The sequence below is a fragment of the Manis javanica genome, chromosome 11 (assembly GCF_040802235.1).
Source record: "Manis javanica isolate MJ-LG chromosome 11, MJ_LKY, whole genome shotgun sequence".
Lineage (NCBI taxonomy): Eukaryota > Metazoa > Chordata > Mammalia > Pholidota > Manidae > Manis > Manis javanica.
In genome coordinates this window covers 18,482,078-18,499,798 of record NC_133166.1, presented here as the reverse complement: position 1 = coordinate 18,499,798, position 17,721 = coordinate 18,482,078, and the positions used below count along the sequence as shown (strand labels likewise).

The window sequence follows — 17,721 nt, the reverse complement described above, 5'->3', positions numbered from 1 at the left end:
GCAATTCACTTGGGTGGGAGTATTTAGAAGGGCAAAGTATATTTGGAGCACAGGAAGCAAGAGGTTCCCCCTCCCAATTTTTTCTTTTTTGAAGTTGAGATATTTTATATACAGTAAAATATACAAATCCTAAGTATGTAACCACCACCCAGATCAAGGTAATGAAAAACTTAATTCACCCCAGAAAGTTCCCTTTGCCCTTTCTCAGGCAATACATCCCCAAAGAGATAATCATCATTCTGCAAAATTGTTATATATCAACTTTATGTATATGAAATCATATAGTATATGTTCTGGCTTCTTGCACTTGATGTAATGTTTTTAAGGTTCATCTATGTTGTTTATATCAGTAGTTTACTCTTTTTTAGTGATATGTAATATTCCATTGTGTGAATATAATATAACTCATTTGCCCATTTTCCTGTTAATGGGCAGTTGGTTTTCATTTTGGCACTTTCATGAATAAAGTTTCTATGAATATTCTTACATATACCTTTGTTCTGAGTGTATGTCTAAAAGTAGAATTGCTAGGTCATAGGGTAATCTGTATTTAAATTTATTGGAAACTGCCAAACAGTTTTCTAAAGTGGTTAGACCATTTATACTCCCACCAGGAATATCTGAGAATTCTAGTTTTTCCATGCTGTAGCCCACACTTGTCAGTCTTTTTAATTTTAGACATTCTGATTTGGTATGTAGTGGTATCTTACTGAAGTTTTAATTTCCCTAATTATTTATACTTTACAGATGAGAAACTGAGGCTTACACATGGGAAGTGGATTTAGCATTGCCCTAAATGAACCCCATACAAATGAGAACTGGAACTTGACCCCTCAGTCATCTTAAGTTCCAGGTTTATACTCTTCCTGACATTCCAGTATCTCTAACTCACTTATGTAAAGTCTAAGTGAGCTAATTAGATACTTTAATCTTAAGGGACCATTCGTTGATTTTTTTGGTCAGGTTTTAGCATTGTTACTGGGAAAATATGCTAAATTAAATTTGTTTTACCACCTTTTTGATTCAGAATTTAAAAAGGAAAAAATAGGTTCTAAAGTGGGTTCAATTTTTCTTTTGATAGTCTTGCTATAACCACAAAAAATATGTCCTGTTGAGAAAAAAATAATATTGAACATCTGCAGAATATTTTTTTGCTATCTTTACCTGAATTCAATAAAAAACCTGAAATCATACCTTGCTCTCATTTCTTTTTATCTAATGAAAATGTTTGATTCTTAAATATGTGCCATATATTTCCATACCAAGCTTTTGAAATGATTTTATTTGGTGCCTCTGATTTTGTCGTGATGATTATTCTTACCAAGAAATTACCCTTTCCTATAACAAGTTTATACACTAAAGAAGTAATTTCTGGAGAATAGTTTCTAAAACCTGTATCTTATCAAGTCAGTTTTATGTGCAGCCTTAAATTACAACTTATTTTTCATTATAAGTTTCATAAGTAAGTCTTCACTGAAACAAATCATGCTAATACTGCTAACTTTGGTGGTGTATTTTAAATTGTTCTTTTGCTTTTGTGACTTGCTGATTTTTAAAGCTGGGAGGGTCTTTTCTCCCCTCTCCCCACTTAAAGCACATAGTGCATTATAGTTTTCCTTTGGGTATAATCAGACAAACATTTTGTGAAACTCAAGAATATCAGTGTTTATCCTCTTAGTCACATTTTTTCCCCCAGTATTTCAATGTGTCTGGAGAGCACTTGAGTTAATCACTGATTAGAAAGGAAGTGACCAAAATGTTCCCTGAACTTTCATTTGATTACTTGTGAAATGTGGAAATGTGTCTGAGTTTCCCCTGTCTGGTGTACTCTAGAGGGCTGCTTTGGGCCATCACAGTTTATTTCTACCCCCTTCCCTTTGCAAACCACCTCCTGCCCTTGTTCCCTGTACCACAGGTTTCCTAGGTCATGGGCACAAAACCACAGTTTCATCCTCTATTCTTCCTGCCCTCTGGACTCTCATATCCCTTCATTTGTCATATCTTCTGTTTCTATCTTAATGAAGTCTAGAATCAGTCTTTTTCCATTTTTATTGTAATCATTCTAATTAAGAACCCATTTTTTTTCTAACCTAGACTTCTAACTAATCTCACAGGTGGCATGGGACACCATGCATTCTTTTCCTAAGCAAACCTTCTGTCCTTTTGGACATCTTCCCCCCTACAACCTTATGAAAATGCTGAAGTTTTTCATAACTACCTCCAAGGATAGGTGTGACATATGAAAGGCTTTACGGCAGATAGACTTTGTTTCTAATCAGTCTCTGCCACTTATTACCTATTTGGCTTTGGACAATTTCTTAACCTTTCTGAACACCATTTTCTTCCTAAACAAAATGGGAAGAACATTGTAGGGATAACTTACAGGTCCTTTGAAAGGTTTGGAGATAAAGTGTATAAAATTCTATGCCTTGCCCTGGTATTGCATATGCAAACTAAGAACACTGTATGCTCCCAGCTCACCTGCCTTATTTTCTATTCCTCTTATATACTCAGTCCAGTCTTACTAAATGAAATCCTTTTCCCTAAACATTTTCCATCTCCATACCTTTACTCAAACTGTGTGTACTTTCTCCATTTGCATGTTCTCTCTCATATGTTCACCTGTGAGTCTAAGTTGTATCTCACATCACCTTGTCAGTGATATGCTTTCAACATTTCAGAAGTTTGAAACTTTTACAAGAAAAAACGTGAGAGGAGTGGAAAGCAAAGAATAAATTGGATCTAGAAGTCGCATAAAATTTCAAGAGACGTAGGTTAGAGGCAGGTAGGAGTGGATGATGAGTGGGATCAGTACTCCAGGCTGAAATGACAGGGTTAGCACAGGATGAGCAAAGGCAGAGCAGACTGGAAGTTGATAGTGTGAGATAAGAGACCAGTCAGGTTCAATTGAACTGTAATTGCAGTAAAAGAAAGGAGTGGAGCCAGATTATGAAGCTCCATGTATGCCTTACAAAGAGTTTTGTCTTTATCATTTAAACTAGCAGTCACCTGGTAAGAGATGCTCACACCCAAGGGGTGAGAAAAATGATCTGTTGGAGTGCAGGAAGAAAAGTGTAACATCTGTGTCTATATATGTTACTTCTTTACCTCATTTTCCAAATTTCTATTTTCTGTGTTTTAAAATATATGTAGTGTCTTAACACAGCAGTATGAACAATTTATAAATAAAGATACTTATATGGGGAGGAGGAGCCAAGATGGAGGCGTGAGTAGTTCAGCAGAAATCTCCTCCCAAAAACATATATATTTTTGAAAATACAACAAATGCAACTATTCCTAAAAGAGAGACCAGTGGATACAGTACAACAGCCAGGCTACATCTACATCTGCGAGAAATCAGCATCACAAGAGGGGGGTAAGTTACAAGCCGTGGCCCAGCAGGACTCGAGTGTCCCCCAACCCCAGCTCATAGCGGGAAGAAAGGAGTTGGAGCGGGGAGGAAGTGAAAGCCCAGGACTACTAAACAACCAGCTCTAGTAATCCGCACCAGAAGCATGAACAAACGGTGCACAATGTGCTGGATATTAGAGAAACAGAAGGGCAAAATCTGCAAGTGGGTCCCTGCAACTGGGTCATCTGGGACAAAAGAAAAGTGAGTGCTTTTTGAAAGTCTGTAAGGGACAGGGACCTCACAGCTGGACGGAATCGTCCCGGCACACTTAGCCCAGCAGCTGGGAATCCCGGGGAACTCCAGGCAACCTAACCCTCTAGGCGACAGCACAGCTCTGAAGCCTCTCACGGTGATAAGCAGCCAGCCAGTAGTTCCCCCGGCCAGAGCGGACCCCAACACACCGGCTGAGTGGCGCACGAGCTGGCGGTGGCAGCAGCAGTGACTGAGCGAGGGGCCCGTGTGAGCCAGCGGTGGCGGCAGCAGCAGCAGCACCCGAGCGAGAGGTCCGGGAGTGGCCCACGCGAGCTGGCAGCAGTGGCGGTGGCGGCTTACCAAGCAGTGAGGGAGTGGCCCACACGAGCTGGCCGTGGCAGCCAACTGAGTGGCGTGGGAGTGGCCTGCATGAGACCACAGCAGCAGCAGCGGCCGACCGAGCGGCCTGGGAACTGCTGGCGTGACACTGTGGCGGCCGAGCAAGCTGCCCAGGAGTGGTATGCGTGAGCCCACGGTGGTGGCAGCCGAGCGGCCCGGGAGCAACCACACCCCCAGCAGCCGCCCAGAAACTCCTCTCGGCACACAGCCGCCAGGGCCAGACCCAAAGGCCGCCACCAGCATGCATCCGCCTGGCAGGGGCGCCGTTCTCACAGGAGAGCATACCCAGCATGCCTGCCACTCCCCACAGGGCTCTGCCCTACCCTGATGGAGACACACCCACAGCAGCTTAGGGGATTAATCCGGAGGCTGCTCCAGGAGTGTAGGTAACCAACACAGGCAGTGGAGAAGGGCAAGGCGACCAGCAAACAGAAAAGAACTTTGTTTTCCCAGCTGACACACGTGCTACCTGCCTACAGCAGAATGGAGCTAGAGGGTATTATGCTCAGTGAAATAAGTCAGGCAGAGAAAGACAAGTACCAAATGATTTCACTCATATGTGGAGTATAAGAGCAAGAAAATACTGAGGGAACGAAACAACAGCAGAATCACAGAACCCAAGAATGAACTAACAGTTACCAAAGGGAAAGGGACTGGGGAAGATGGGTGGGAAGGGAGGGATAAGGGCAGGGAAAAAGAAAGGGGGCATTACTATTAGCATGTATAATATATGGGGGGGGGCATGGGGAGGGCTGTGCAACAGAAAAGACAAGCAGTGATTCTACAGCATCTTACTGTGCTGATGGACAGTGACTGTGATGGGTTATGTGGGGAGGACTTGGCGATGGGGGGAGTCTAGTAAACATAATGTTTCCTCATGTAATTATAGATTAATGATACCAAAAAAAAAAGATACTTATATGGGGTTGCTAAGATTTTTTTTTGCTATCAGAATTGGGCAACTACTCCTTCAGATATTCCCTGCCTTGTAACCAGAGATATTTTTTAAAATGCAAAACCTATCATGTTAATCTTTCTCCCTCTCTCTCTCTCTCTCTCTCTCTCCTCTCTCTCTTTCTGTGTGTGTGTGTGTGTGTGTGTGTGTGTGTGTGTGTGTGTGTGTGAGTGTGTGTGTGTGTGTTTGGGTATATGTATGTAGTTTTTCAACAACTTACTTTTTCTTCAGGATAAAAGCCAAATCTCAAGCAGCTTTTAATATGACTTTAAAAGCTGTTCTCAGTCTACCACCTCAAGCATGTAGTAATGGCTATTAATTGTCAAATCACTATGTTGTACACCTGAAACTAATATAACATTGTATATGAACTATACTTCAGTAAAATAAATAAATAAATAATAAAATAAGTGAGCTGTCAAGCCATGAAAAGACATGGAGGAACTTTAAATGTATATTACAAGTGACAGAAGCCAGTCTGAAAAGGCTTCAACTATATGACACTGTGGAAAAGACTAAACTAGGGAAACAGTAAAAAGATCAGTGGTTACTAAGGATTCGGGGAGAGGGAAAGATGAAGACCACAAAGGATTTTCAGGGCTATGAAATTATTCTGTTATATTATAATGGTGGATACATGTCATTATAAGTGTGGCTGTACCCAAGAGTGAACCGTAGTGTAAACTATGGACTTTGGGGCCAATGATGTGTCAGGGTAGGTTCATCAGTTGTAACAAAGGAACCATGTGGTTGGGGATGTTGATCTATTTGGGGAGGCTATGCAGGTGTGGGGGTGGGGGTAAATGGAAAATTTCTGTACCTTCCAGTTTTGCTGTGAATCTAAAAAATAAGGGCCATTAAAAACATCAGACAAATCTAAAATGTGGAACTATTAGATGAAAAAAAAGGAATGGGGTTGTCATTAGGGAAATACCAATCAAAACCATAATGAATACCACTTCAATCCATTAAGATAGCTGTAATCAGAAAGACAGAATAACAAGTATTGGGAGGATGTAGAGAAATTCATATATTGCTGTTGGGAGTGAAAAACACTTGGTAGTTCTTCAAAATGCTAACCAGAGTTCCATATGCCTCAGAAATTCCACTCCTAGTTACATACATAGAAATGAAAACATAACGTCTGCACAAAAACTTGTACAGGAATGTCAGCAACATTATTTGTAATAGCTAAAATGTGGGAAAAAAATGAATGTCTATCTTAGTTCAAGTTGCCATATCAAAACAGACTGGGTGGCTTGAACAACAAACATTTAGTTCTCACAGTTCTGGAGGCTGGGAAGTCCAAGATTAAGGTACTGGTTATTTCATTTCCTGGTGAAGCCACTTTCTTGGCTTGCAGACAGCCACCTTCCTGCCGTGTTCTCACGTGGCCTGTCCTTGGTGCATGTAGGCAGGTTGAGAGATCAAGGCCCTATCTCTCCCTCTTATAAAGACACTAATCCCATCACGGGGCCCCCCTCATAACCTCATCTATTCCTAATTACCTCCCAAAGGCCCCTAACCATCACGTTGGGGGTTAGACCTGTAACATATGAACTTAGGCAGGAGGTCACAAACATGCAATTCAAAACAATGTCCCATCAACTGATAAGTGGATAAATAAAACATAGTATGTTCATACAATGGAATATCCATAAAAGGAATGAATTATTGATACATGCCATAACATGAGTGAAACTTAAATGTGCTAAATGAAAGAAACTATATAGAGAAGACTGTATATTGTATTCCATTTACATGAAAATCCAGAACAGGCAAATCTACAGAGACAGAGAAACAGATTAATGGTTGTCTAAGGCTGAGGAGGGGATAGAATTTGAGGAGAAATAGGAAGTGACTGTAATAGGTATGGGGTTTCTCTTTGGGGTAATGAAAATGTTCTAAAATTAGATAGATAGTTGCACAAGCCTGTGAACATACTAAAAGCAGTTGTGCATTTTATTGAGATGTAACTCACATACTATAAATTTATTTAAAGCTGATACTTAAAAATTTTTTTCTGTTATAGTTGATATACAGTATTATATCGGTTTCAAGTATACAATAGTGATTGAACAGTTATATACATTATTAAATGCTCACCCCAACTATGGAGTAGTTACTATCTATCGATATAGAAGGGTGTTACAGAACTAGTGACTATATTCTCTATGCTGTACTTTCATCCCTGTGACTCATTTGTACTATGAGATTTTGTGCCTCTTTATCCCCTTCACCTGTTTTACTCACCTACCCCAACACCTCCGCCTTGGTAACCACCAGTCACTTCTCAGTGTCTGTGAGTCTACTGCTGCTTTGTTCATTTTGTTTTCTTTTGTTTTTAGATTCCACATATAAGTGAAATCATGTGGTATTTATCTTTCTCCACCTGGCTTATTTCACTTAGCATAATACCCTCTAAGTTCATTCATGTCACAAATAACAGGATTTCTTTCTTTTTTATGGATGAATTATATTCCCCTGTATATATGCACCACATCTTCATTCATGTATTGTCGGGCACTTTGATTGCTTCCATATCTTGGCTACTGTGAATAATGCATTAATAAATACGGGGTGCATATATCTTTTTGAATCAGAGATTTTGTTTTCTTTGTGTAAATTCCCAGAAGTGGAATTACTGGGTCGTATGGAATGTAAATTGGTGTTTCCACTATGGAAAGTAGTATGGAGGCTCCTCAAAAACCTAAAAAAAAGCTGATAATCTAGCAAAAATTGGTGGTTTACTTTCAAGCGGCAAAATATAAAATATTGTGTGGAGAAAGGTGATGATGTTCTGTTATATTTCATTCCAAATGGATTGTTGAAATAAATTGAAGAGATTTCTGAAAAATCATACTTTTAGTGCTGTATAATAAATGGTAACAACAGAACATCTGAAAAGGTTTGGGTAAAACCTTGAGACAGTATGATTAAGTGGCCAGTCTACCTTTCAGGACAAATAGCCATCCCACTTCATTTTTATTTTTTTACTTCATAGTATATTGTGTGACATTAAATAACTCACAAGATTTGTTTTTTCTCTCTTCCACTAATTTATCCATGTTTGCATCTTCCAGTTTCTCCTTTGGAAAAAAGACATCAATCATTCTGCCTCCTCATTTCTTCAATGAGACAATCATAACACTTTACTTTTCTCATTCTGAGTAGTAGAAGATGATGTGATAATGTGTGTAGTGATTGTTTTTTAAAGCAAGAGTGACAAAGAGTTTTACATTTTTCTCCAGTGGCTTCATACACTTTATTTGGTGACACCCTTTTCGCTCTGTGAGGCTAACTCCTCTGTATCCTTAAGGCTAGCTCTTTGAATCATTCTTGCTTTATCCGACTTCCTTCATAGTGCCTGTCTTCTGTGCTCCCATTTTACTCTTTATATATCTCTTTATCATATCTCTGTGTACTGACATCTTGTTTATTTGCCTGTCCCCTCCATTAGTCTATATGCTTTATTAATGCCATGACTGAACTTATCTTTGTACCTCAGCATCTGTGACTGAATTTAGCAAATAGCAGGTGCTCAGTAAATGCTTGTTGAACTAAACTTAATGAATCACAGTAGAAGCCCTATTATCAGATGTGATTAGGGGTTAATATTGATCAGTTGATTTTTTTAAAGGCAAAGCATATCATTATTGAAAAAAATATAGAGATACCCACTTAAGTTTTATTTTAATTAAAAGATACAACCTTTGACAATTATTTGATTTAGGACATGGCCTTTGACTGTGGGGTCCTAATTTTAGTTCTACTCACTTTTAGTCTTTCATCCATTAAAAACAAAAAAAATTTTTTAACTCCAAAATGAAAACAGTTTACTTAAAATAGAGGCACTTGGGAAGAACTTTGAGACACAAATATAAAAATCTCTAGATTTTTACTATTTTTCCCAGTCTGTAACAGACATCTTGCCCACACCTAACTCAACAGCAATTTTTATTAGCAACTCTCTTTTATTCAGTCTGTTTTAAGGATTTTAAATAGCTGTTATAGAAACAACTACTCTCTTTTGTAGTCATATTTCTGATAATTAAATGTATGTTAACAGCTTTGGGAACAAACGTTACTGACTGGCTCTTAGTAAGCATACAGTTCAGCTATTTGTATCAGAATGAAGTACTGAAGAAGTTAACCTGCTATGACCGCTAAAGCTTATCCTGAGCATCAGGTAGTATTTTTTTTTTTTTTTTGAGAGGGCATCTCTCATATTTATTGATCAAATGGTTGTTAACAACAATAAAATTCAGTATAGTGGGGTCAACGCTCAATGTACAATCATTAATCCATCTCCAGCCTAATTCTCGTCAGTCTCCAATCTTCTGAAGCATAACGAACAAGTTCTTACATGGTGAACGAATTCTTACATAGTGAATAAATTCTTACATGGTGAACAGTACAAGGGCATTCATCACAGAAACTTTGGGTTTTGATCATGCATTATGACCTATAAACAATCAGGTCAAATATGAATATTTGTTTGATTTTTGTACTTGATTTATATGTTGATCCCACATTTCTCCTATTATTATTATTATTTTTAATAAAATGCTGAAGTGGTAGGTAGATGCAAGATAAAGGTAGAAAACATAGTTTAGTGCTGTAAGAAGGCAAATGTAGATGATCAGATGATCAGGTGCGTGCCTATGGACTAAGTATTAATCCAGGCTAGACAAGGGCAGCAAGACATCTATGGATGCAGAAGATTTCTCTCAAAGCAGGGGGGGTGAGGTTCTGAGCCTCACCTCTGTTGATCCCCAAATTCTCACCTGATGGCCCCCCTGCGACTGTGCCTGTCTTAGGTTGTTCCTCCCTTGAGGAATCTTACCCGTCTCTGGCTAACCAGTCATCTTCTGGGGCCATACAGGGAAATGTAAAGTTGGTGAGAGAGAAGCCATATTGTTTGCAAAGGTTAGCTTTTTACTTCTTTGCAGATTTATGCCCTGTGGCTTCTATGCCCAGCACTTGTCTCGAGGTATCTTTACCACCTGGAGGAATTATGATACTCGGTAAATTCGATATGAGGCACGAATTCTATTTAAGGGTTGTAATTAGGAAGGAAGAAGAAAAGCTATAGATGTAGCATATGAAGGAAACATGGGAGGATTGATTATTTCTTTGACATATCTTCTTGTATAGTAATCAGGTAGTATTTTATAGAAAAAATGGAGAATATTGATTAATCTATTGAATCACTTAGTGGGGGGAACTTAAGAGAACTTACACTGTACTTGTTTTGCTTTTCTATACCAAAATTTCAGTAATTGTAGAGCTTATGCAGAGTTTGCTATATCCTGCCATAAGATTTCATGAACTTTATTCTTCTTAAAACTCAGTGCTTTAAAATGCCTTATTGTCTTCTCAGTTTAATTTAGCCACCCCTAAAGAATTTCATGCTAATTGTTTTTTGTTTGTTTTAATTTCAGTGGTGGGAATGGGATCCTGGTGCTTCCACATGACTCTGAAATATGAAATGCAGGTCAGTAATGACAAAATTGACTAAACACTTATTTCTTTTAATCCACAGACTTCAAATTTGAGAAAATAGCACATTACTACAGGATGATATTGAGACAAGAGACTGAAAAAAAAAAAAAGGATGGGATTTGTAGTCTATAGTTTTTACTAAAAAGGGTCCAGACTGACTAAATGAAGTAAAGAGGCAAGCAAATAAATTATCTGTAGAAAAAACATGTGAGAACACTATAGCTTTCTGACCGCAATTTTAGAGCAGGATTGGAGAACAGAGTCTCATCGAGACATCTTTCAAAGACATAATCAGTTCACCAAAATAATACATTCTTAGATGTCTACGTTCCCTCATATTTCTCTCTTATGCATCCATTTGAATGGTCTGGAGCCCTATAGCTAGCAAGGTTTTACAGCTATGCAAAAATTCTTATTTATTGTCCTTGCTCTAAGGAAACCATATATCTAGTCCTCAATCTTTTGACCTCTTTGTTCTCCAGAAACTAACTGGGAAACTTTTAGAATAACACTGTTCAGCACAGATACAATGTTAGCTACACATGTAATTTAAAATTTTCTAGTAGCCACATTAGAAATAAATAGGTGCAGTTAATTTTAATAATATATTTATCCCAATATATCCAAAGTATTATTTCAACATATAATCAGTATGAAAATTTATTAATGAAATTTTTCATGTCCTTAAATAAACTGGGTGTATATTTCATACTTGCAGTATATCTCAATTTAGATTAAGTTTATTTCAAGTGCTCAGTACAGTAGCCACACATAAGGCTAATGGCTACTATATTGGACAGTGGTATTCTGGAAGAATCTCTGTATATAACAATCTATGAATTATTAATTACAGCTATATTAAATTTATAAGAATTCTTAGGATTGGTTGTAATAGTCCACACATATTTATGATATGGCATCATGTGTGATGTGCACACCATGCTTGACTTGGAAAGTATGCAAATGAAAAAGACACTGGTCTGACCTAATTGAGCATAGAACACACTTCTCATACTTTATGGCTGGGAAAACAGATCTGTAAACAATGATATAATATGAAAAGTATTTTTAGAGAAGTATAAATCTATGGCAATATAGAGTTTGGAAGAATCTATTAATGTTAAAGATATTTAAGCAGAATCTGAAATAATTAGTTGGAACTTTTTAGGTAGTGACAGGATGAAATGACATACCAGACTTGTACTGTGACATAAGCAGAAGTGGGGAGTCTTTACAGGTGGTGTATCTGACAACAGTCATAAAGATAGAATTTCAGATGTGAAAAAATGGTGAGGAATGTCAGGAGTGATACTCAAAATACTTAACAACTGTATGGCAGGAATACCAACGATCAGATACCAATGAGCAACAGCATAACCCTCAAAATAAGGTTTTGAATTTTATCATACTGAAAAATAATTGAAATTTATCCAGCTCTAGGGACATCAAGGCTTTTGTATACAGTATCTTAGATTGTTACTACTTATGCTTTACAGATTTCAGTACTAGAACTGAAAGAGGCTAATTTATTTGACCAAAATTACTCAATTTATAAGTGGTATAGCATATATATTTCTGCACATACATATATATATCCATTTCTAGTTCTGTTCAGGAGAGAACCTGGGAGCAGGGAACCCCAACACCAAAGAGCACACACCTTAACATCCAGATCTAGCATGTAATCTTCAAAAGTATCCATTGTCATAAAATTAAAGGACTGAGGAACTGTTCAAGATTCAAGGAGACTAAAATGACATGACTACCAAATAGATGTGCTTCTGGACTGAATCCTTTTGTGTGGGGGCAGGGAGGGGGGAGTGTGCTTATATTTAGATTTAGGATATTGTTGGGACACTTAGAAAAGTTTGAATGGGGCCTGAGGATTACATGGTAGTAACAAATCAATGTTAACTTCCCGATGTTGCTGGTAGTATTGTGGATAAGTAGGTACATATCTTATAATTCACATACTATAAAATGCACCCTCCTAAAGTATACAAGTTAATTACTTTAAGTATACTCACAGAATTGTAGAACCATCACCACTATCTAATTCCAAAAAATTTTCATCATCCCAAGGAGAATGCTTACTGATTAATAGTCACTCCCCATTATTCCCTTTACCTAGAAGATATCCCAAAATGGGCCACTTAAGTACCTCAGTATATTGTAGAAAAGCCAAATAGTTACACAAATATTTTGCTAACACATGAAAACTAAAATAAAGATAAAAATGCAAAATACATTTAATTTTAGATCCTGGTTCACAACTTTAAATAGAGGAATCTTCTGTTTATCATAAAACTTGTGGTAGATGTACCTGTACCATATCATGGTACTGTGATAGTTTTTTGGTTTTTGGTTTTTTTTGAACATTTAAAGATGATTCAAATGAAAAGTTATGGAGGAAACAATATAGAGGTATGCTCTAGAGTCCATTCAGAATCTGGCTTTGTTACTTATTAGCTCTGTGATCTTAAACAAGGTACTTAAACTATCTAAACCTGTGTTCTCATCTTGAACTGGAGTTACTAGTACCTACCTTAGAATTATTGTGAAAATTAAATGAGATAATGAAAGTAAAACAACGTAAGACCTTCTACGTTTGCATTATTCCAGTATTACCAGAATATATCACTTGCGTAAGCTCTCCTCCTTCATCCTAGAATGCCTTTCTTATCACCCTATTTCATTTCCTGCTACCACCTTCTCTGGCTTCCATGTGCCTCTTTTGTTGGAATCTTTACTCTATATTTAATTGCATGTTTTTTTATTCCCTCTACCTCACTAGACTGTGAATTCCTTGAGGGCACTGACTGTCTTTGTTTTCATTGCATCTTCACCTCCTGCCACATCTCCTGGCATGTAGTAGATATATTAAGAAAGTAGATATATAATTAAATGAATACCTCATCAATAAATAAATTCTATAGGATTGTTTTAAGAATTAGAAATAACCTGTCTAAACATTTATTAGTCTCTAGCTTGTACGTTAATATGTTATAGCTGTAATTATTATTGCTAATAATATTTTTCAGAGACACATGTTACTTAGATTAAATGACTTCCCAGCCATTAATATCTCTTCTTTTATATGTTAATGGATAATTTATCCATCTTAGGTGCTATAGGATGGGGGGGAAATGCAAAAGAATACTGATAGCATCCACAGACCTGTGGATAGCGACATCATTCTTTCTTGGAGGTATTATGTCATAGTTTGTGATACCAGATGACCTGAGCTGCCTAGTGAGTCAGGCATCCTACTTAGGTGTGTACATTAAGACAGATGGATGAATGGATAAGCTTGTTTGTTCAAAAACAATAAATATATATACTCACAGTAAATTAGATGATGATGAATATATAAAATAATTAGTAAAAGGTATTAGATAGAGGTGACCATCTTAATCATTCAGTTTGATGATTTGCACAATATTTGAAGCTAAGTCCTATTATCTCTCTGTTACAGCTATTGGATGAACTCCCAATGATTTACAGCTGTTGTATATTTGTATACTGCATGTAAGTACTTATGTTTAAAATTCAGTTGTTTGACAAAGCAAAACAAAATGAATAAAAAGCAGTAGACGCATAGACACTGAGAAGGGACTGGTGGTTGCCATGGGGGAGGGGTTGGGGTTGTAGGTGGGAAGGGTGAGGGGGATAAAGGGGCACAAAAATTCTCGATCATAGTGTAGGTTGGTCGTGGGGATAGTGCAACATGGAGAATATAGCCAATGATTCTTTCACATCTTCTTATGCTTAAAGATAGTAACTGCACTAGTAGGGGTGAGGATTTAATAATATAGGTTGTATATCAACGATACTTCAATGAAAAAAAAGGAAAAGAAAAGAACCTATATCACAACCCTAAAAAATAAATAATAAAAGAAAAAAATTTTTAATTCAGTTGTTTGATATATTTTAAAATTCATATTTGCCTTATAGTGAATTAACATAACTAACTTAGTTATGTTACTGGGAGATTGTAATGGTGTAGCAGATTATAACTTTTGTGATCTCAGTATAGAGTATAATCTCTGGAAAATTACAGTAATGTTGTTTAACTTTTGTAGTCTCGAAGCCCTAAGATCAATTTAAATAATTCTTACTTATATTTGGCTTAAATTGTATAATCTGCCTTTTCTTGAGTTATGAATATCTATATAAACTTAGATAAAAATTTTATATAGTATACTATATAAATATATTGATTTACTTTGTACTTGTAATTGTGCTAAGCAGCATACCAAGTCATCTCTAATTCTCACATTTGTGCAAGATAAATGGTTGTTATTCCCATCATACAAATGATGAAGTGAAGCACAGAGAAATTTAGTAATTTGTCTAAGAATATAAGCAAAGCTTATGCTTAGGTGACTTGCCTAAGGTCATGTCTTTAGTAAGTATCAGAGTTGGAAATTGAGCTACAAGTTTAATGGCCTTACCTTCTAAATATACCTTCTGTTTCCTAGTACTGATACTTATGACTTCTCTGAACCCCTCTGTGACAGTTTTCTGATTCTTTTCAATATGTTCGTCATTTCTAGTTCAAGAATATCTTCTCCTAAAGATATGTAAAAATCAGAATAGCTTGAAGAAATATGTTACTTAAGAGCTCGTCTGAAACTTTGTAAAGTGCCAGTCAGTAATTATTTTAGGCTTTGTGGACTTACTGTCTCTGTTGCAGCTCTTAAAGTCTGCCGTTGTAGCATGGAAGCAACTGTAAATAATACATAAATGGGTGTGGCTGTATTTCAGTAACTTTTATCTCCAAAAACTGGCTTAAGCTGAGAAATTGGCCCTTGGGTTGTAGTTTGTTGCTCCTGAATTAGAAAAAATACTCTCAGATGACCTTTTATTAATAGGTTATCAAATCATAGAATTTAAAGGTAAAAGATCTTAGGAGTCATCTAGGCCAATTAACTTTCTTTACAGATAAAGGAAATAGGAGTTGGGTCAAATTCCCACAACCAGTTAATTAGTAAACTGAGAGAACTCTCCGTGCTTGTCCTAAAACATAGGCTCAAAAGTTTGATCCTTAACTAATGGTCAAACATTTGTTCATATTTCCTTATTTACTGAATATTCCTGTGTGTCAAGGTACTGTGGTAGTGACTAAACATGGACAAAAAAAGATTCTATCCCTGCACTCATGGAATTTACAGTCTGGTTAGGGAGTCAAGTAAATAAAAAGACAATTATAATAGGGTGGTGTTTTCTCTGATAGTGTGTCTTAGTCAGGGATCATTAGCTGCAAAATGTAAAAACCTACTCAAGCATACTTGAGATAAGAGAGATTTATTTCTTGTAAGGAAATCTTGTGGGTCCCAGTAGCAGAAAGTCCTGCCTCCCTAGAACTGGAAGGGCAGCTTCTCTCTCCCTCCCTCTTGTTTGTAGTCCTTCCTGGCCACATAGTTTCAAGTCTTTGTATCTGCTTTCTTTTTCTTTCCCTGCAGATCACTTCTCTGCTCAGTCATCCACTTGTTCATTCCATTTAGCTGCCCACTTGTCAGTGTCGGACCTTGAATCCATATGGCTTTATAATTTGACTTTCTACACTTAAATCTATTCAGTCTTTGGCTCTCGACCTTCACATTTTCAGGAGAGAGCCTCTCATGGTCTCACTTTAAGTCAGATGCCTGCTTTTTCTTGATCTCCCAGCCTTTTAGAGGCTATAGACAATGTGGGTTCTCTAAGATGAGAGTATAGGTGGGAGGAAATGGTGGCTATCGTTAGACCCAGAGGCATGTATATAAGTGTTGAACAGCATTCTATTTGTTTTCCTAGTTACATATTCTAAAACAAGGTTTTCTCTCTCCTTTTTTTTTTAAGGTTTGAATGTTTCAAGACCAAGAACTCAGTAAACTACCATCTGCTTTTTACCTTAGTTCTATTCAGTTTAATAGTAACCACAGTAAGTCATATTTTTTTCCTAACAGATTAAACACGTGAACTAGCCATTTGTGGAGTTTAACACATTTGGCTTCCAGTGTTTTCTTCATTCATGCTGTTCGAACTGAAATATTTCTACACAGAACTCACAGATATTGCTCCTTTGTTTCCTGTTTAGGTGTTATTTCTCAAACAGTTGAAACAACTTTTTAAAACATCTAGAGTTTTTGTTTTTGTTTGTTTTTAAAGTGGGGGTTGGGGGCAGCCGAAGTCAAATATTTAGTAGCAATGGAAAAAAAAACCTTTTTCTCATGAATGGACATATTACCACCTTTTTTTTTTTTAAAAAAGGATTGGTTGTGCTCTGTTGGGTCTCGTGTAACTATTTTAATGGTTAATCTTTTCCTAATAAGTTGAGATAGCTGGTCACTTCTAATTGTACTCTAGTACTTTTTTCCCTTGTGTGAATTGCATTTTGTGTTAAGAGATACTCATTTCAACACATTTTTATTGCAAACCTACCGTATTGAGCAGTAGAAAGTACAAAGATGACAAAGAAGCAGTTACTGTACTTGAGGAGTACATTCTGGTAGGGAAATCAAACATGTAAAGGAAGAATTGTATCAAAAGGTGATAATTACGATAATAGAGGGAAAAACTAGTTATACGATGATAAGATGGAGGGTCAGTGAAGGTTGCTTGAGTAGGTCAAGAAAAGCTCCAGAAAGAAGGCACTGGAGCTGGGTTTTAACTGATGACTAGGAGTTCACCAGCCCCCTGGGCTAGAGTGTAGTGAGGCATTTCTAAATAGACAGTTGCACTGTCCATAGGCATAGAACCTTGGAACAACAATTAACTATCATTTTAAGTGCTTACTGCATACCAGATACTATACTAAGTAAACTTTACATTAATTTTTCTCATTAAATCATCACTACCAGTAGAACTGGGAGAGATTTATTGTGGCAGGAGCATATGTTAAATGGTGAGGAATGAGTAAGTTTAGTGAATTAGACAAATGTCAGATTATAAAGACCCTGGTACACCATATTTAAGTTTGAATTTTTATCCTCAAAGTAGTATGGCCCCATTAACTGGTTTAAAGTAGAAGAAAAACATAATGAGGTATTTGTTTTAGAAACATTAGTTTGGTTATAGAGGATGGATTAGAGGAGTTTTGAGTCTAGACCTGGGGAGTTTTGCATTTGATTAGGCTAGATATGAAACTTAGGCTGAAGTAAAATAGCTGTTGGGATGAAAAAAAGCTGTCACTAACAATCCAGAGGACTTGTGATCCATTTAGTAGAGAGTATAGGAATGGAAAAAAAAAGGATTGTCTTCTTAGTTTATATCCTGG

At 36.9% G+C, this 17,721-nt stretch overlaps 1 protein-coding gene across 3 annotated transcripts in view; it reads left to right on the top strand.

Annotated features, from left to right (window-relative positions):
* The window catches only part of ACER3 (alkaline ceramidase 3), a 177,008-nt gene that overhangs the window by 98,535 nt on the left and 60,752 nt on the right, over positions 1-17,721 (top strand). For all 3 annotated transcript variants that reach the window (XM_073215990.1, XM_037010619.2, XM_037010620.2), the window contains exons 3-5: positions 10,403-10,455; positions 13,939-13,991; positions 16,305-16,386. In XM_073215990.1, coding sequence (XP_073072091.1) covers positions 10,403-10,455; positions 13,939-13,991; positions 16,305-16,386 — 188 coding nt within the window. The remainder of the gene's footprint in view (positions 1-10,402; positions 10,456-13,938; positions 13,992-16,304; positions 16,387-17,721) is intronic.